The sequence below is a fragment of the Mus musculus genome, chromosome 7 (genome assembly GCF_000001635.26).
Source record: "Mus musculus strain C57BL/6J chromosome 7, GRCm38.p6 C57BL/6J".
NCBI lineage: Eukaryota > Metazoa > Chordata > Mammalia > Rodentia > Muridae > Mus > Mus musculus.
In genome coordinates this window covers 20,135,887-20,157,378 of record NC_000073.6, presented here as the reverse complement: position 1 = coordinate 20,157,378, position 21,492 = coordinate 20,135,887, and the positions used below count along the sequence as shown (strand labels likewise).

At 40.3% G+C, this 21,492-nt stretch overlaps 1 protein-coding gene across 1 annotated transcript; it reads left to right on the top strand.

Annotated features, from left to right (window-relative positions):
* Window positions 1–18,290: 18,290 nt before the first annotated feature.
* Vmn1r93 (vomeronasal 1 receptor 93) lies at window positions 18,291–19,256 on the top strand. Its single transcript, NM_207547.2, has one exon. The coding sequence runs from the start codon at window positions 18,291–18,293 to the stop codon at window positions 19,254–19,256; it is 966 nt and encodes a 321-aa protein (NP_997430.2).
* Window positions 19,257–21,492: the final 2,236 nt, after the last annotated feature.

Here is a 21,492-nt window from a genome sequence, read left to right as displayed (position 1 = left end):
CTGTTAAGAGCTTGTTCTTCAGGTGACTCTGTTAGCCTCTATGAGCAGACCTGGAGGGTAGCACTCTCCTTAGTTTCAGTGGGCAGAGTATTCTCTGCAGGCAAGCTCTCTTCTTGCAAGGCAGGTACCCAGATATCTGGTGTTCGAACCAGACTCCTGGCAGAAGTTGTGTTCCACTCACTAGAGGTCTTAGGATCACGTGTGGAATCCTGTGTGGGCCCTTGCGGGTGTCAGGCGACTCAGCTGGCAAGGTAGCCGGGGCTCGAGTGGAGTGGAAGGGGTTTGTGTCCCAGATCAAGCCCGGGTAGCCTGCTTCCCTATGTACCGCAGTCTCAAGTTCCACGCGATTGGATTGGGGTAGGCGCTGTGTTCCACTCACCAGAGGTCTTAGGGTCCCGTGGGGAGTCCCGTGTGGGCCCTTGCGGGTGTTGGGCAAGACTCTGCTGTCAAGGTAGCCCGGGGCTCGAGTCTCGAGTCGAGCGGAAGGGACTTGTGCCCCAGATCAGGCCCGGGTAGCCTGCTTCCCTATGTACCGCAGTCTCAAGTTCCGCGCGATTGGATTGGGGCAGGCACTGTGATCCACTCACCAGAGGTCTTAGGGTCCCGTGGGGAGTCCCGTGTGGACCCTTGCGGGTGTTGGGCAAGACTCTGCTGGCAAGGTAGCCCGGGGCTCGAGTCTCGAGTCGAGCGGAAGGGACTTGTGCCCCAGATCAGGCCCGGGTAGCCTGCTTCCCTATGTACCGCAGTCTCGAGTTCCGTGCGATTGGATTGGGGCAGGCACTGTGATCCACTCACCAGAGGTCTTAGGGTCCCGTGGGGAGTCCTGTGTGGACCCTTGCGGGTGTTGGGCAAGACTCTGCTGGCAAGGTAGCCCGGGGCTCGAGTCACGAGTCGAGCGGAAGGGACTTGTGCCCCAGATCAGGTCCGGGTAGCCCCACTTTCTCCTCTATAAGTTTCAGTGTCTCTGGTTTTATGTGAAGTTCGTTGATCCATTTAGATTTGACCTTAGTACAAGGAGATAAGTATGGATAGATTCGCATTCTTCTACATGATAACAACCAGTTGTGCCAGCACCAATTGTTGAAAATGCTGTCTTTCTTCCACTGGATTGTTTTAGCTCCCTTGTCGAAGATCAAGTGACCATAGGTGTGTGGGTTCATTTCTGGGTCTTCAATTCTATTCCATTGGTCTACTTGTCTGTCTCTATACCAATACCATGCAGTTTTTATCACAATTGCTCTGTAGTAAAGCTTTAGGTCAGGCATGGTGATTCCACCAGAGGTTCTTTTATCCCTGAGAAGACTTTTTGCTATCCTAGGTTTTTTGTTATTCCCGATGAATTTGCAAATTGCTCCTTCTAATTCGTTGAAGAATTGAGTTGGAATTTTGATGGGGATTACATTGAATCTGTAGATTGCTTTTGGCAAGATAGCCATTTTTACAATGTTGATCCTGCCAATCCATGAGCATGGGAGATCTTTCCATCTTCTGAGATCTTCTTTAATTTCTTTCTTCAGAGACGTGAAGTTTTTATCATACAGATCTTTCACTTCCTTAGTTAGAGTCACGCCAAAATATTTTATATTATTTGTGACTATTGAGAAGGGTGTTGTTTCCCTAATTTCTTTCTCAGCCTGTTTATTCTTTGTATTGAGAAAGGCCATTGACTTGTTTGAGTTTATTTTATATCCAGCTACTTCACCGAAGCTGTTTATCAGGTTTAGGAGTTCTCTGGTAGAATTTTTAGGGTCACTTATATATACTATCATATCATCTGCAAAAAGTGATATTTTGACTTCCTCTTTTCCAATTTGTATCCCCTTGATCTCCTTTTGTTGTAGAATTACTCTGGCTCATACTTCAAGTACTATGTTGAAAAGGTAGGGAGAAAGTGGGCAGCATTGTCTAGTCCCTGAATTTAGTGGGATTGCTTCCAGCTTCTCTCCATTTACTTTGATGTTGGCTACTGGTTTGCTGTAGATTGCTTTTATCATGTTTAGGTATGGGCCTTGAATTCATGATCGTTCCAAAACTTTTATCATGAATGGGTGTTGGATCTTGTCAAATGCTTTTTCTGCATCTAACGAGATGATCATGTTGTTTTTGTCTTTGAGTTTGTTTATATAATGGATTACATTGATGGATTTCGTATATTAAACCATCCCTGCATCCCTGGAATAAAACCTACTTGGTCAGAATGGATGATTGCTTTAATGTGTTCTTGGATTCGGTTAGCGAGAATTTTATTGAGGATTTTTGCATCGATATTCATAAGAGAAATTGGTCTGAAGTTCTCTATCTTTGTTGGGTCTTTCTGTGGTTTAGGTATCAGAGTAATAGTGGCTTCATAAAATGAGTTGGGTAGAGTACCTTCTACTTCTATTTTGTGAAATAGTTTGTGCAGAACTGGAATTAGATCTTCTTTGAAGGTCTGATAGAACTCTGCACTAAACCCATCTGGTCCTAGGCTTTTTTTGGCTGGGAGACTATTAATAACTGCTTCTATTTCTTTAGGGGATATGGGACTGTTTAGATGGTCCACTTGATCCTGATTCAACTTTGGTACCTGGTATCTGTCCAGAAATTTGTCCATTTCATCCAGGTTTTCCAGTTTTGTTGAGTATAGCCTTTTGTAGAAGGATCTGATGGTGTTTTGGATTTCTTCAGGATCTGTTGTTATGTCTCCCTTTTCATTTCTGATTTTGTTAATTAGGATTTTGTCCCTGTGCCCTCTAGTGAGTCTAGCTAAGGGTTTATCTATCTTGTTGATTTTCTCAAAGAACCAACTCCTCGTTTGGTTAATTCTTTGAATAGTTCTTCTTGTTTCCACTTGGTTGATTTCACCCATGAGTTTGATTATTTCCTGCCATCTACTCCTTTTGGGTGAATTTGTTTCCTTTTTTTCTAGAACTTTTAAATGTGCTGTCAAGCTGCTAGTATGTGCTCTCTCCCGTTTCTTCTTGGAGGCACTCCGAGCTATGAGTTTCCCTCTTAAAAATGCTTTCATTGTGTCCCATAGGTTTGGGTATGTTGTGGCTTCATTTTCATTAAACTCTAAAATGTCTTTAATTTCTTTCTTTATTCCTTCCTTGACCAAAGTATCATTGAGAAGAGTGTTGTTCAGTTTCCACGTGAATGTTGGCTTTCCATTATTTATGTTGTTATTGAAGATCAGTCTTAAGCCATGGTGGTCTGATAGTATACATGGGACAATTTCAATATTTTTGTACCTGTTGAGGCCTCTTTTGTGACCAATTATATGGTCAATTTTGGAGAAGGTCCCATGAGGTGCTGAGAAGAAGGTATATCCTTTTGTTTTAGGATAAAATGTTCTGTAGATATCTGTCAGGTCCATTTGTTTCATACCTTCTGTTAGTTTCACTGTGTCCCTGTTTAGTTTCTGTTTCCACGATCTGTCCATTGATGAAAGTGGTGTGTTGAAGTCTCCCACTATTATTGTGTGAGGTGCAATGTGTGCTTTGAGCTTTACTAAAGTGTCTTTAATGAATGTGGCTGCCCTTGCATTTGAAGCATAGATATTCAGAATTGAGAGTTCCTCTTGGAGGATTTTACCTTTGATGAGTATGAAGTGTGCCTCCTTGTCTTTTTTGATAACTTTGGGTTGGAAGTCGATTTTATCTGATATTAGAATGGCTACTCCAGCTTGTTTCTTCAGACCATTTGCTTGGAAAATTGTTTTCCAGCCTTTCACTCTGAGGTAATGTCTGTCTTTTTCCTTGAGATGTGTTTCCTGTAAGCAGCAGAATGTTGGGTCCTGTTTGTGTAGCCAGTCTGTTAGTCTATGTCTTTCTATTGGGGAATTGAGTCCATTGATATTAAGAGATATTAAGGAAAAGTAATTGTTGCTTCCTTTTATTTTTGTTGTTAGAGTTGGCATTCTGTTCTTGTGGCTGTCTTCTTTTTGGTTTGTTGAGGGATTACTTTCTTTCTTGTTCTAGGGCGTGATTTCTGTCCTTGTATTGCTTCTTTTATGTTATTATCCTTTGAAGGGCTTTATTCGTGGAAAGATAATGTGTGAATTTGGTTTTGTCGTGGAATACTTTGGTTTCTCCATCTATGGTAATTGAGAGTTTGGCCAGGTATAGTAGCCTGGGCTGGCATTTCTGTTCTCTTAGTGTCTGTTTAATATCTGTCCAGGCTCTTCTGGCTTTCATAGTCTCTGGTGAAAAGTCTGGTGTAATTCTGATAGGCCTTCCTTTATATGTTACTTGACCTTTCTTCCTTACTGCTTTTAATATTCTATCTTTATTTAGTGCATTTGTTTTTCTGATTATTATGTGTCGGGAGGAATTTCTTTTCTGGTCCAGTCTATTTGGAGTTCTGTAGGCTTCTTGTATGATCATGGGCATCTCTTTCTTTAGGTTTGGGAAGTTTTCTTCAATAATCTTATTGAAGATATTAGCTAGCCCTTTAAGTTGAAAATCTTCATTCTCATCAACTCCTATTATCCGTAGGTTTGGTCTTCTCATTGTGTCCTGGATTTCCTGGATGTTTTGAGTTAGGATCCTTTTGCATTTTGTATTTTCTTTGACTGTTGTGTCGATGTTCTCTATGGAATCTTCTGCACCTGAGATTCTCTCTTCTATCTCTTGTATTCTGTTGCTGATGCTCACATCTATGGTTCCAGATCTCTTTCCTAGGGTTTCTATCTCCAGCGTTGCCTCACTTCGGGTTTTCTTTATTGTGTCTACTTCCCTTTTTAGGTCTAGTATGGTTTTGTTCATTTCCATCACCTGTTTGGATGTGTTTTCCTGTTTTTTTTAAGGACTTCTACCTGTTTGGTTGTGTTTTCCTGCTTTTCTTTAAGGGCCTGTAACTCTTTAGCAGTGCTCTCCTGTAATTCTTTAAGTGACTTATGAAAGTCCGTCTTGATGTCCTCTATCATCATCATGAGAAATGTTTTTAAATCTGGGTCTAGATTTTTGGTTGTGTTGGGGTGCCCAGGACTAGGTGGGGAGGGAGTGCTGCGTTCTGATGATGGTGAGTGTTCTTGATTTCTGTTAGTAGGATTCTTACGTTTGCCTTTCGCCATCTGGTAATCTCTGAAGCTAGCTGTTATAGTTGTCTCTGGTAAGAGCTTGTTCTTCAGGTGACTCTGTTAGCCTCTATAAGCAGACCTGGGAGGCTAGCTCTCTCCTTAGTTTCAGTGGGCAGAGTATTCTCTGCAGGCAAGCTCTCTTCTTGCAGGGAAGGTACCCAGATATCTGGTGTTCGAACATGCCTCCTGGCAGAAGTTGTGTTCCACTCACCAGAGGTCTTAGGATCCCGTTGGGAATCCTGTGTGGGCCCTTGCGGGTGTCCGGCGACTCTGCTGGTATGGTACCCCGGTGCTCGAGAGTATCCCATTTTTTATTAAGTTATTTGGGTAGGTGGTATCTAACTTCTTAAATTCTTTAAAATTTTGCATATTAGCCTTATGTCAGATATGTGGTTGGCAAAACTCTTTCCCCAATCTATATGCTTCCATTTTATCCTATTGGCAGTGTCCTCTGACTTTCAGCAGCTCTGCAATTTCATGAGGTCCTATTTACCCACTGTTGATCTTAGAGCCTCAGCCATTGGTGTTCTGTTCAGGAAATTTTCTCCTATACCAATCTAATCAAGGGTATTTCCCACTATCTCTTCTTTGAGATTTAATGTATATAAGCTTAGATTTTTATAGACCTACTTTTAATAGGGGATCTTAAATGATTTAATGTACATTCCAACCCTTCACTCTTCAGAGATCTTGGAAAGAAAGTTAACAGTGCAAAAGAAGGAGATGACCACTTTAGAAATAAATCTTTGGAGCAAAACAAATCTGTGCAATCAGAATACAGCAGTTCAGTTCACAAGAATGAGCAGCACCCCAATCCCACTCATCTCTTCCACCCTTCATATCTTACTTCAACCACTGCAAACTTCCCCTGTAACACAGGAAACAATTGTCATGGGAGAGTACTGTGTCACACTATGTTCCAAAGTACCACCTTTTATCCACACTTCTTTGCTTTTAATGTTCATTACAATGACACCTGGATCTCATATGAATCCTCTAACTTCTGCTGCTGAAACTACTCTTGAATATGCTGTCATTGCCCTGAGTCATGAGGATACTATAGTTTTAGATCAGTAGAACCAACCTCTTCATACATTCAAGAAGTTAATGGATGTTGAGATGGTTGAAGTGAAAGCCCTGGATCAGAACCTGAGAGATATCAGAGATGGTTAGCCTGCCAGAGCCAATGCTATCATGCCCATGGGGCCAGCTCACCTGCAAGCCACATGAACACTGCCATCTCAAATATGCTGCCCAAGTGAGGTGCGGGGACTGCTCTCCTGAGTGCTGCAGTCAGTTAGAGACTTGGCAAATCCACCCACTCAAAATCGTGGGGCAAGCTTTCTCATCTGCAAGAGATGGTGATGGATAGGAGAAAGGTGTTTCTCCCTTTTACACACAAATGCCCAGCAAACAAAGGCAGGTCTGGTTCATCTACAAGCACTACATCCAGGGAAACTACCAAGGAGTCCAGAGGCAATTAGAAGGCAGATGTAGGAGCTAAGGCTTCTACCATTAATGCTACTCCAATCCTGGCCCTGAGACAGACATATCCTGGGTCACCCACTCTACCAGAAAAACCTAAATATTGTAAGGAGTACATCAAAAGCAAACTTCCTGTGTCTCACAAACCTGGAGATGGTGACTTACTAAAATTAGTAAATTAATCCTGCCTGAGAATCTTGCTAGGAAATTGCTCCAACATATCCACCCAGACTTCCTGCCTGGGAATCTAAAAAATAAATCTTATTTAAACATAGAATTATAGATTCACCTACAGTTACCATATGTTACCCAGAAGCTGGGGCTGTTCTACAGCCCACCATACAAAGATCTCTCCAGTGGAGAGCTGGTCTCAATGAGTGCTGACACAGGCTTACATGCCCACAGGAGGTACAAGGTCCAGCCAGAGACAGCAAGACCAACTAACAGCAGAGATAAGCAGGTGGTGAAAGGCAGGTACAAGAAGCTTACCAACAGAAGCCAAGGCTACTTGGCATCACCAGAACCCAGTTGTCCCACCACACCAAGTCCTAGATACCCCAACACACCAAAAAAGCAAGAATTGGATTTAAAATCACGTCTCATGATGCCAATAGAGGATTTTAAGAAGGAAATAAATTACTCCCTTAAAGAAATACAGGAGAGACCCCGCCATCTTCCTTCTGAACCCAGCGGAGGCCACTAAGGGCTCCAGAGTACTCTCCACACCACAGAACTTTGGGATCACAGGTGAGTGGAATGCAACATCAGCTCCAAAGAATCAAGGAGGGTCTTGTGCCAGCAGGAACAGGGACAGAGGAACCCTGCCCGACCATAGGCTGGGATCTGTTCAGGTCAGGGGAAGCCCCACCATCTTCTGTGTGAACCCGGCCTAGGGTGTCAAAGGACCCAGAGGACTCTCCTTGTCCCAGGATCCCTAGCACATCCAGGACCTCATGATCACCTGAGAGCACATGGGCGACAGAAGCAACAGAGCTTCTTTGACAGGGTCCCGTTGGGCCTTCATCCTCAGCTAGGAGGGGGACCTGAGACCCAGAGCCCTGGTACCTTCCTTGCCAGAGGAGAGTCACCCTACAGGGAGGACTCTAAACCCAGGACTCAGGATGTGGATCAGAGCTCCAGACTTCTGGATACCTGCCCTGCTAGAGGAGAGCTTACCTGCAGAGAGTGCTCTGACCGCTGGAACTCAGGTGAGAGTTGGACTCCCAGGAGTGCTGACAGAGGCTAAAAGAATCACAGAAGGATCAATCTTCAGCCAGAGACAACTTGAGCATTAACACCAGAGATTTCCAGATGGTGAAAGGCAAACATAAGAATCTTAATAACAGAAACCAAGACAACTGGGCATCATCAAAACCAGGTACACCCATCACAACAAGTCCTGGATACCCAAACACACCCGAAAAGAAAGACACAGATTTAAAATCATATCTCATGATGGTGGTAGAAGACTTTAAGAAGGGCATTAATAACTCACTTAAAGAAATACAGGAGAACACTGCAAAACAGGTAGAAGCCCTTAAAGAGGAAGCACAAAAATGCCTAAAGGAATTACAGGAGAACACTGCTAAACAGGTAGAAGTCCTTAAAAGAAACACAAAAATCCCTTAAAGAATTACAGGAAAACACAACAAGATGGGATGGAGTTGAACAAAACCATCCAAGATCTAAAAAATAGAAGTAGAAACAATGAAGAAAACTCAAGGGAAGAAAACTCTGGAGATAGGAACCCTAGGAAAGAAATCAGGAAACATAGATGTGAGCATCAGCAACAGAATATAAGAGATGGAAGAGAGAATCTAAGGTGCAGAAGATTCCATTGGGAACATGGACAAAACAATCAAAGAAAATACAAAATGCAAAGAGATCCTAACTCAAAACACCCAGGAAATCCAGGACACATTGAGATGACCAAGCCAAACAAATAGTCTGAAGAAACAAGCTGGAGTAGCCATTCTAATATTGAATAAAATCAACTTCCAACCAAAAGTTATCAAAAAAGACAAGGAGGGACACTTCATACTCATCAAAGGTAAAATCCTCCAAGAGGAACTCTCAATTCTGAATATCTATGCTTCAAATGCAAGGGCAGCCACATTCATTAAAGAAACTTTAGTAAAGCACAAAGCACACATTGCACCTCACACAATAATAGCAGGAGACTTCAACACCCCATTCGCATCAATGGACACATCCTGGAAACAGAAACTAAACAAAGACACAGTGAAACTAACAGAAGTTATGGAAGTAATGGATTTAACAGATCATTTTATCCTACAACAAAAGGATATACCTTCTTCTCAGCACCACGTGGAACCTTCTCCAAAATTGGCCATATAATTGGTCACAAAACAGGCATCAATAGATACAAAAATATTGAAATTATCCCATGTATTCTATCAGATCACAACGGAATAAGGCTGATCTTCAATAAGAACACAAATAATCCAAATCCAAAATTCACATGGAAACCTAACAACACTCGTCTCAATGATTGATATCTTGGTCAAGGAAGAAATAAAGAAAGAAATTAAAGACTCTTTAGAGTTTAATGAAAATGAAGCCACAACATACCCAAACTTATGGGACACAATAAAAGCAGTCATAAGAGGAAATCTCATAGCTCTGAGTGCCTCCAAAAAGAAACGAGAGAGAATGCACTAGCAGCTTGACCTTACACCTAAAAGCTCTAGAAAAAAGGAAGCAAATTCACCCAAGAGGAGTAAACAGCAGGAAATAATTAAACTCAGGGGCAGATTCTACCAAGTGGAAACAAGAAGAACTATTCAAAGAATCAACCAAATCGGGAGCTGGTTCTTTGAGAAAATCAACAAGATAGATAAACTCTTAGCCAGACTCACTAGAGGGCACAGGGACAGCATCCTAATTAACAAAATAAGAAATGAAAGGGAGACAAAACAACAGATCCTGAGGAAATCCAAAACACCATCAGATTCTTCTACAAAAGGCTATACTCAACAAAATTGGAAAACCTGGATGAAATGGACAAATTTCTAGACAGATACCAAGTACCAACGTTGAATCATGGATCAGAATAATGACCAAAACAGTCCTATATCCCCTAAAGAAATAGAAGCAGTCATCAATAGTCTCTCAACCAAAAAAAGTCCAGAACCAGATGGGTTTAGTGCACAGACCTTCAAAGAAGACCTAATTCCAGTTCTTATCAAACTATTACACAAAATACGAATTGAAATTACTCTACCCAACTCATACTATGAAACCACAATTATTCTGATACCTAAACCACATAAAGACTCAACAAAGAAAGAGAACTTCAGACCAATTTCCCTCATGAATATCAATGCAAAATTACTCAATAAACTTCTTGCTAACCGAATCTAAGAACACATAAAAACAATCATCCATCAAGACCAAATAGGCTTCCTTCCACGGATGCAGGGATGGTTTAATACATGGAAATTCATCAATACAACCCACTATATAAACAAACTCAAAGACAAAAACCACATGATCATCTCATTAGATGCTGAGAAAGCATTTGACAAGATCCAACACCCCTTCATCATAAACGCCTTGGAAAGATCAGGAATTCAAGGCCCATATCTAAACATAATAAAAGCAATATACAGCAAACCAGTAGCCAACTTCAAACTAAATGGAGAGAAGCTGGAAGCAATCCCACCTAAGTCAGGGACTAGACAAGGCTGCCTAATTTCTCCCTACCTATTCAATATAGTCCTTGAAATCCTAACCAGAGCTATTCGAAAACAAAAGGAAATAAAGGGGATACAAATTGGAATGGAAGAAGTCAAAATATCAATATTTGTAGATGATAAGATAGAATATATAAGTGACCCTAAAATTACTACTAGAGAAATCCTAAACATGATAAACACCTTCAGTGCAGTAGTTGGATATAAAATTAACTCAAACAAATCAGTGGCCTTTCTCCACACAAAACATCAACAGGCCGAGTAAGAAATTAGGGAAACAACACCCTTCACAATAGTCACAAATAATATAAAACACCTTGGTGTGACTCTAAATAAGGAAGTGAAAGATCTGTATGATAAAAACTTCAAGTCTCTGAAGAAAGAAACCAAAGAAGATCTCAGAAGATGGAAGCATCTCCCATGCTCATGGATTGGCAGGATTAATATAGAAAAAATGACTGTCTTGCCAAAAGCAATCTACAGATTTAATGCAATCACCATCAAAATTCTTACTCAATTATTCAACAAATTAGAAAGGGCAATTTGCAAATTCATCTGGGAAAAAAAAACCTAGGATAGCAAAAACTCTTTTCAATGATAAAAGAATCTCTGCTGGAATCACCAAGCCTGAAATAAAGCTGTACTACAGAGAAATTGTGAAAAAAAATACTGCATGGTAATGGTACAGCAACAGACATGTAGAACAATGGAATAGAATTGAAGATCCAGTTATGAACACACACAACTATGGTCACTTGATCTTTGAGAAGGGAGCTAAAATCATCCAGTGGAAAAAAGACAGTATTTTCAACAAGTGGTGCTGGCACAACTGGCAGTTAACATGTAGAAGAATTCGAATTGATCCATCCTTATCTCCATCTACAAAGCTCAAGTCTAAGTGGATCAACAAACTCCACATAAAACCAGAGACACTGAAACTTATAGAGGGGAAAGTGGGCAAAAGCCTTGAAGATATGGGCACAGAGGAAAAATTCATGAATAGAACAGAAACGGCTTGTGTGATAAAATTGAGAATTGACAAATGGGACCTCATAAAATTGCAAAGCTTCTGTAAGGCCAAAGACACTGTCAATAAGACAAACAGGCCACCAACAGATTCGAAAAGGATCTTTACCTATCCTAAATCAGATAGGGGGCTAATATCCAATATATATAAAGAACTCAATAAAGTGGAGCCCAGAAAACCAAATAAACCCATTAAAAAATAGGGCTCAGTGCTAAACAAAAAATTCTCACCTGAGAAATAACAAATGGCTGAGAAGCACATGAAAAATGTTCAGCATCCTTAATCATTAGGGAAATGCAAATCAAAACTACCCTGAGATTCCACCTCACACCAGTCAGAATGTCTAAGATCAAAAATTCAGCAGAGGTGAGGATGTGGAGAAAGAGGAATACTCATCAATTGTTGGTGGGATTGCAAGCTTGTACAACCACTCTGGAAATCAGTCTGGCAGTTCCTCAGAAAATTGGACATAATACTACCAGAGGATCCCGCAATACCACCTCAGGGCATATATCCAGAAGATGTTCCAACTGGTAAGAAGGACACATGGTCCACTATGTTCATAGCAGACTTATTTATAATAGTCAGAAGCTAGAAAGAATCCATATGCCCCTCAACAGAAGAATGGATACAGAAAATGTGGTACATTTACACAATGGAGTACTACTCAGCTATTAAAAACAATGAATTTTGGGGGGAGGATATGGGGGACTTTTGGGATAGCACTGGAAATGTAATTGAGGAAAATATGTAATAAAAATAAATAAATAAATAAATAAATAAATAAACAAAAAGAAAAAAAACAATGAATTTATGAAATTCCTAGGCAAATGGATGGACCTGGAGGGCATCAACCTGAGTGAGGTAAACCAATCACAAAAGAACTCACACAATATGTACTCACTGATAAGTGGATATTAGCCCAGAAACTTAGAATACCCAAGATATAAGATAAAATTTGTGAATTCATAAAACTCAAGAGGAACGAAGACCAAAGTGTGCATACTTTTCCCTTTGTTAGAATTGGGAACAAAACACCCATGGAAGGAGTTGCAGGGACCAAGTTTGGAGCTGAGACAAAAGGATCGTCCAATTAGAGACTGACATATCTGGGAATCCATTCCATAGTCAGCCTCCAAACGCTGACACCATTGCATACACTAGCAAGATTTTGCTGAAAGGAGACTGATATAGATGTCTCTTGTGACGCTATTCCGGGGCCTAGCAAACACAGAAGTGCATGCTCACAGTCAGTTACTGGATGGATCACATGGCCCCCAATGGATGAGCTAGAGAAAGTAATCAAGGAGCATAAGGGATCTGCAACCCTATAGGTGGAACAACAATATGAACTAACCAGTACCCCGGAGCTCTTGTCTCTATCTGCATTATGTATCAGATGATATCCTAGTCGGCCATCAGTGGAAAGAGAGGCCCATTGGTCATGCAAACTTTATATGCCTCAGTATAGAGGAAAGCCAGAACCAAGAAGTGGGAGTGGGTGGGAGAGCACTTGGGGGACTATTGGGATAGCATTGGAAATGTAAATGAAATAAATACCTAATTGAAAATAAAAAAGAAAAATTAAAGAAAAAGAAAAAATTTAAAAAACGAAGTGGGAGTCGGTGGGTGGGGGAGTGGGTGGGGAAGGGGTGTGGATGACATTTGGGATAGCATTGGAAATGTAAATGAAATAAATACCTAAAAAAGAAAACAAGAGACACTGAAATTCATAGAGGAGAAAGTGGGGAAAAGCCTTGAAGATATGGGCACAGGGGAGAAATTCCTGAATAGAACAGAAATGGCTTGTGTGGTAGGATCAAGAATTGACAAATGGGACCTCATAAAATTGCAAAGATTCTGTAAGGCAAAAGACACTGTCAATAAGACAAAAAGGCCATTAACAGTCTGGGAAAGGATCTTTACAACTCCTAAATCAGATAGGGTACTAATATCCAATACATATAAAGAACTCAAGAAGGTGGACTCCAGAAAATCAAATAACCCCATTAAAAATGGGGCTCAGAGCCGAACAAAGAATTCTCACCTGAGGAATACTGAATGGCTGAGAAGCACCTGAAAAAATGTTCAACATCCTTTTTTTTTAATTTTTATTTTTTTTCCATTTTTTATTAGGTATTTAGCTCATTTACATTTCCAATGATATACCAAAAGTCCCCCATACCCATCCAACCCCACTCCCCTACCCACCCACTCCCCCTTTTTGGCCCTGGCGTTCCCCTGTACTGGGGCATATAAAGTTTGCGTGTCCAATGGGCCTCTCTTTCCAGTGATGGCCGACTAGGCCATCTTCTGATACATATGCAGCTAGAGTCAAGAGCTCCGGGGTACTGGTTAGTTCATAATGTTGTTCCACCTATAGGGTTGCAGACCCCTTTAGCTCCTTGGGTACTTTCTCTAGCTCCTCCATTGGGAGCCTATGTTCAACATCCTTAATCATCAGGGAAATGTAAATCAAAACAACCCTGAGATTCTACCTCACACCAGTCAGAATGGCGAAGATCAAAAATTCATGTGCCAGAAGATGGTGGCGAGGATGTGGAGAAAGAGAGACACTCCTCCATTGTTGGTACAACCACTCTGGAAATCAGTCCTGGGCTTCCTTAGAAAATTGGACATAGTACTACCAGAGGATACAGCAATACCACTCTTGGGCATATATCCAAAAGATGTTCCAACTGGTAATAAGAACACATGCTCCACTATGTTCATATCAGGCTTATTTATAATAGCCAGAAGCTGGAAACAACCCAGATGTCTCTCAACAGAGGAAAGAAGACAGAAAATGTGGTACATTTAAACAATGGAGTACTACTCAGCTATTAAAAAGAATGAATTTATGAAATTCCTAGGCAAATGGATGGACCTGGAGGGTATCATCCTGAGTGAGGTAACCAATCACAAAAGAACTCACATGATATGTACTCACTGATAAGTGTATATTAGCCCAGAAACTTAGAATACCCAAGATACAAATTGCAAAACACATGAAACTCAATATGAACGAAGACCAAAGTGTGGATACTTCATTCCTTCTAAGAATAGGGAACTAAACACCCATGGAAGTAGTTACAGAGACAAATTTTGGAGCTGAGTCGAAAGGATGGACCATTTAGAGACTCCCACACCCGGGGATCCATCCCATAATCAGCCTCCAAACACAGACACCATTGCATATGCCACCTAAATTTTGCTGAACGGACCCTGTTATAGCTGTATCTTGTGAAGCTATGCCGGTGCCTGGCAAACACAGAAGTGGATTCTCACAGGCAGCTATTGGATGGCACACAGGGCCCCCAATGGAGGAGCCAGAGAAAGTACCCAAGGAGCTAAAGGAGTCTGCAACCCTATAGGTGGAACAACAATATGAACTAACCAGTACCCCCCAGAACTTGTGTCTCTAGCTGCATATGTAGCAGAAGATGGCCTAATTGGCCATCATTGGGAAGAGATGCCTCTTGGTCTTGCAAACTTTATATGCCTCAGGTCAGGGGAACACCAGGGCCATGAAGTGTGAGTGGGGGTGGAGGGGGTGGGTATAGGTTATGGGGGACTTTTGGGATAGCATTTGAAATGTAAATGAAGAAAATACCTAATTTTAAAAAAGGTAGAGCAGAGACTGAAGGAAAGTCCATCCAGAGAATGTCCCACCTGAGAATTCATCTCATATAGAAACCCAGACACTATTGTGGATGCCAAGTAGAGCATGCTGAAAGGAGCCTGACATGGCTGTCTCCTGCGAGACCCTGCCAGAGCCCTACAAATACATAGACAGATGCTCACAGCCAATCATTGGACTGAGCCAAAGGTCCCTAATAGAATAGATAGAGAAAAGGCTGAAGGAGTTCAAGGGGATTGCAACCCCACTGGAAGAACAACAGTATCAACCAAGCAGTCCACAAGAACTCCCAGGAATATAGTCATCAACCAAGGAGTACACATGGCTCCAGCTGCATACGTTGTAGAGGATATCCTTGTTAGGATTCAGTGGGAGGAGTGGTTCTTGGACCTATGAAGGATCAATAGAGGCCCAGTGTAGGGGAACTGAGGGAAGAGGGGTGGGAGTGGGTGGGTGGATGGAGGAACACCCTCATAGAAGCACAGGGAGGGAGGATAGAATAGAGGGTTTCCGTGGGAGGGGAGATAAAATTTGAAATAAAAATTTAAAAAATATATATCCAATAAAAATTACTAATACCAGAAAAAAGTACAAAAAATAAAAATAAAAGAAGTTTATATTATTCACCATGAGATGTCTACGTGGGGGACTGTCCAACTAGTATACTGCTGGCTTATTAAAACTCCTTTGAAATATGCAAGTGAATGTATAAGAGGAAGCCCCAATAGCAGTAGGTTTATGTAGAGTTTCTCAAAAGACACTTAGTGTTAGTTATTCCTCTCCATATTTCCTGGTCTGCATTCCATAATACACACACCCAACTCTAACACTTCATGTTCCATTATCATACTTTAATGCTTTAGAACACTGTGCTCTACCTCCAATTTTTACATCATGCCATGACTCTTACAAATTCCTGACTTTGATGGTTATTCCAATATAATTATGTATTAGGGTAATAAACCATATGTAATTGTCAATTAGCCGATATAAATTTCACAGTTGAGTTCATCGATACATGCTTGTCCTAGACAAACAATGGATCTGAGCAATTAATGACAAGTTATTCTTTCTTTTTGTCCTATTTCCACGTGTATCCCATTCTAAATGTTGTTATTTTTATTTGTAAAAATATTGTGCAATGATATCTTAATTCTCACACATCTAAGTATATGTTCTTTGTGCCTACAACAATATTGTTGCAGGTTTCAATATCAATAAATATTTAGAACATACAATTCTTAGATTTATAACCTAAGTTTTTACTTTTCACCATTGAAAATCAAAACTAACTCCTAGTTTTTTATTATACCTAGAACAGAAATGAGTTGGATCTATTTATTTCTAAATGATGGCTCAATCCATATCTTTGCTTGTATGTTAGAATTCCTTCTTTACAAATCAGATTCTCTAGATTCTAGCAAAGTATATTAGGCCTATGATAAGGACTTATGAGTATATGAGAAATCAAGTCATAATCTACCTGAAAACAAGTAGATATGGAATAACCCCAATATTCGGGTGGGAAAGACCAGCTTCGGTTAATAAATTTGCCATTTATGAATGTCCTGGGTCAAACATGGGAAAAGTAAGAATGAAGCAACTTCCAGGGAAATTACAGAATCTGACTGTAACATTGCCAGTTTTCTAGAAGGACTTAGTGTCAGAATAATTTTGCATGAGTGAAATAGTAGGGAGGAAAGTACTCTGTAGAAACTCACATAATGAGTCCCTTGTTCTAACCTGGAGCGCCCCAATTCACATCTGACTACAAGATCAATTCAGAACTTAGATTCTCCCGAAGGAAACATGAAAACCCTTCCCTAACTTCTGCCCAGGTACTCATTAACATCTAACAAACTCCTAGACATCATCAGTAAACATCAGAAAGGAATGGAGGTTTGCTCTGGGGATAAATGATTTTCCTTCATTGGAGGTATCCCAAAGGCACCATGCAGACAAATGTGCGGACGCCACAGATGACACAATAATAAACTCTCTGAAAGATGTCATGTCCCGGTGCCCTATTATTTTATGAGACTGGAAATGGGACTGTGTTGGGTTACCTTCACAGCATTGCATGGAGAATAAGAAACCATTCCGAATTTCATTGCATTCTTCCTCAAGCAAAGAGTGACACAGAGAAGTTCCTCAATCCAGGCACTAGGAAATATGCTTCTATAGGAGCTGTGCTCTGCAGGTGGCCTTCAGATGAGCATCTTCATCCTGACTGAGGCTCAGAAGGTGAGATTCTTCCATCCATGGGCTTCTGCTTAAAATTCTCTTCTCCTTTCTTCGGTGAAAATTGTCTTCTGAAGCCAACATGAAACATTATTTCTTTCTGAAGTCTGCAGGCTAACTTGAATAGGTTAATATTTTGCTTTCATCTCAAAGAAATGTCTGTGTCCTAGATTAGTACTTAGCAGAAAACAGCATTCAGTGTAACATATGCATGTGAGATAATGAATTTTATCTGGTGGATGGAGGCCCTTGTGTTCCTACAGAAAACATATAAACAAGTAAAATGCAGACTAAGCATCAGCTTGCAAAGGGTGTAACAGTGATTGTGTTAGTAATTTTGGAGGGAATCTGGAGAAAATTATGAAACAATGAAACTTGTTAGCAGGTGGGGATTTTTTTCACATGGGGGACACATATGTAAGCCTATGTTCATTTCTGTGATCGGGACACAGGTGGTTTTGCCAGAAATATATGGTGGGTTTGTTTTGTTTTGTTTTGTTTTGTTTTTTGGCGTGTGGATAAGTAGTATAAAATTTTCTCAAAAGCCCTCAACTTATCTTTCTACAACTGAATTCACTTACACAACTTTATTATTATGTACAGTCTTACATGTTATTCCCATACACATTATTTTTACCATGTTACTATTACATAAGGTAATTCAATTCATTATTTTTTATGCTGCATTTATATATTCTTTTAATTTTTATTGATTGTGTTACATCCCATTTGAAGCCTCCCCTCCCTTCCAATTGTATTGAATTCTGATCATGGAATCACAGACTCAAACTCGTCTCTTTCATGTCTGTATTCATATGCAAAGCTCACGGTGTGTTAAAATGTGTGTTATTGTATTCCTGATTTACTGAACCAATAAAGACGTAGCTTCAGTACAAAATGTATCTCAAGACGGAGTAATTCAATAAGTATAAAATAACATTCTGAGTTGCTGTACATGCATTGTTTTCCAGACAATGTTCCTGTGGTGTGATAGAATAGTGTCTCGCTTATCAAGTGAAGAAATTGTCTCAAATCAATTGGTAAGTGTGGACAATAGAACAGAGCCCAGAGAAGAGTAGTGTCCTACTAATCAAGATTCTAGGGTCCTGTAAAGCCCTCTCCATGTCTGTTCGTGGTAAATCCCTGAAAACCACTGAGGAAGTGGCTCTTCAGATCATTTTGCTTTGCCAGTTTGGGGTTGGGACCATGGCCAATGTCTTCCTGTTTGTCCATAATTTCTCTCCAGTCTTGACTGGTTCTAAACAGAGGCCCAGACAGGTGATTTTAAGCCACATGGCTGTGGCCAATGCCTTGACTCTATTCCTCACTGTATTTCCAAACAACATGATGGCTTTTGCTCCAAGAAATCCTCCAACTGAACTCAAATGTAAATTAAAATTCTTCAGTCACCTGGTGACAAGAAGCACAAATTTGTGTTCCACCTGTGTCCTGAGTATCCATCAGTTTGTCATTCTGGTTCCTATTAGTAGAGGTAAACTTCTACTCAGAGCAAGTGTCCCAAATTTGGTGAGTTATTCTTGTTACGGTTGTTGGTTTTTCAGTGTCTTAAGTAACATCCACATTCCAATTAAGGTCACTGGTCCACAGATAACAGACAATAACACTGACTCTAAAAGCAAGTTTTTCTGTTCCACTTCTGGATTCACTGTAAGAATTGTCTTCTTGCAGTTTTCCCATGATGCCACATTCATGAGCATCATGGTCTGGACCAGTGTCTCCATGGTACTTCTCCTCCATAGACATCGCCAGCGAATGCAGCACATCCTCACTCCCAATCAGGACGCCAGAGGCCAAGCTGAGTCCAGAGCAACCCATACTATCCTGATGCTGGTGGTCACATTTGTTAGCTTTTATCTTCTAAATTTTATTTGTATCATCTTTCATACCTTTTTTATACATTATAATTTATTCATACGGCTTCTTGGTGAGATTTTGGCTGCAGGTTTCCCTACTATTTCTCCCTTACTGTTGATCTTCAGAGATCCTAAGAATCCTTGTCTTGAGCTCTTCCACTGTTTTAAACCAGAGTCGCTACAAAATTTGAAACACAGAAGACAGCTTCACTAATACCATTAAGTACTTCATTTCATAAATATGTTTTCAATATCTTGTATGAACAAGGTGTGGTGCTCACTGCTGTAATTTTAAAAGAGTTCATATTTGTTGATATGAAATGATTTCTGGTTGGAATCTGCCTGACAGAGTAAATGAATTACTCATGGCCCTCTCTTCTCTTGTATATAACTGCCTCCTGCTGCACGCTGGTCTAAAACTGATGCAACCCATCTTCCCTAAACAGTTTAAGTGTTAATATGGTCCAGATCAAACTGTTACTCTCTGCTCCTTCTTACTTAATACTTTTAACTTTGGATAAGAACAGAATCCCTCTCTATATTTCCCTATCTGAACAAATGAGAATGCATTGCTATAATTAAATATTTTCAAGGAGGAAATTTTTATAAAGAGCAGATATATTGCATGTCATTCCATTTTACTTTGGAGATATATGCTTTGCTATCTTGGGTCCTACACAGGTGAGGGCCAAGCACTGAACAACATAACTTTGTGCTCCCTAGAGCAGTACAAACTTCTGATCATACCAAGAATAATTAGGAAAAGAGGCAAAAACAGTTCATTCTCAGAAGCCTTAAGAAATTTAAATTATCAGGACCAGGGAGGATACCAGATTCCACACTGGAGATTTTCTCCTGAAAGACCTTGGTAAAGTCTTCACTCTGGGCCATGGTGAAATTGTTTATACGATCGTCACAAACACCTACCAATCAGACAGGAGATAAGATATCAGAACAATGAGGTGCCAACGTTGTAACTCGGTCTGTTAGGGGCTCCCTCAGTCGCAAAATTAATTTTTCAGGAGATTAAAATCAAGCTTTTAACCTTTTCAGCTACCTGAGAATGACCAAGGCATTCAAGACCACAAGATAAATATCTGGAGTGGTTATAGCTGTCAGTGTGATGAAACTTAAAATCTGACTTGTGGTACTTATTCCTGTGAACAAGGAAAATGTTAGCATTTTTTTATGTGTATTGGGTGTGTATGTATTTGTTGGGATTCCATCCTCTTAAGAAGGATAGGTGTCATACCCCTAGAGCTGGAGATACAAACAGATGTAAGCCTACAAATATATTTTCTAAGAATCAAGCTCTGATCCAATGTAAATGTGGCCAGGGTTCGACCCTGCTGAGCCATCTCTCCAGCCCCAAACTGAGAAATTTTTCCAACACAATTGAAACATCCTTTCCAATTTGGGGTAGCTGCAATCATTAATAACAGCTATATTGAAAGAGCTTGAAATAATAGAATAGGAACCAACAGTTTGTATGTTCTATATTGAGCAATAGATTCACACTGAGTTAAAAAATTAATACCGAGACTCTTCATGTACCTTTTCAGAGACCTCTACTGATAGTAAAACTGACAAGCCCATAGCACCAAGTCTTGATCTTAACACTGGCCATAATAACAATCAGCAAGACAGCTCAGCAGCTAAAGCACTCACAACTTAGAAATGATTATCCCAGGTCCTACACAGTGGAAAGAACAAAATCCTACAATTGTACTCTGCCTTCCTCAATCTGTGCTTGAACATGCCCACACACAGAAAAGAAAAAAAGTATATTTTCTAAACTTAGTTTTATCAATTCTGTGTATTCTATAACACTGATCTCTGGCTGTTAATCTGTGTTTCCCCTTATCTCCAGGCGGTATTTGGGGTACTTTATTGGATTGTATTATCTACCACCCCTCCAACACTTTTTTTCACCCAATCCCTTCCAACCAACTAAAACCCAGTAGTAAAGAAAATTTGGAGAGGGAAATGAGTCTAGACTTCTTAAGACTGCTTCCTGCTGAATAGAGTCATTTGATTGCTTTTCGCAAGTCCAGTCTTCATCATTAGGATATCTCCAACCAGCAATCAAACAAGAGAGCCAAACAGCAATTCATCAATAGCAAAATAAGGAGCAGGTAGAGGAGCAAGAGGTATTGGCAGCAGCACACAAAGCAGGAGCCACCACAGGCCCTCTTGGGGATCTCACATTTATACCCTATCAAGAGTCTCCAGAATTTCAAACTATAATTGCCTAAAAAAAATCATACCCCTCCTAAAGCATGAGACACTCATAATTAGTGGTTGTGGGTAATTGGAAGCAGCCCAATATCCTATATCAGGAATTAAAACAAAAACATATTCACATATCATAACTGGGTTTTTGAAGAAATGAAAATGATCACATTAGTGAAGAAAAGAATCAATACAAAAATGTTAATAAAATTCAAACA

Coding starts and splice junctions, on each gene's coding strand:
- Vmn1r93 (NM_207547.2), top strand. CDS start 18,291: ATGTCTGTTCGTGGTAAATCCCTGAAAACCACTGAGGAAGTGGCTCTT.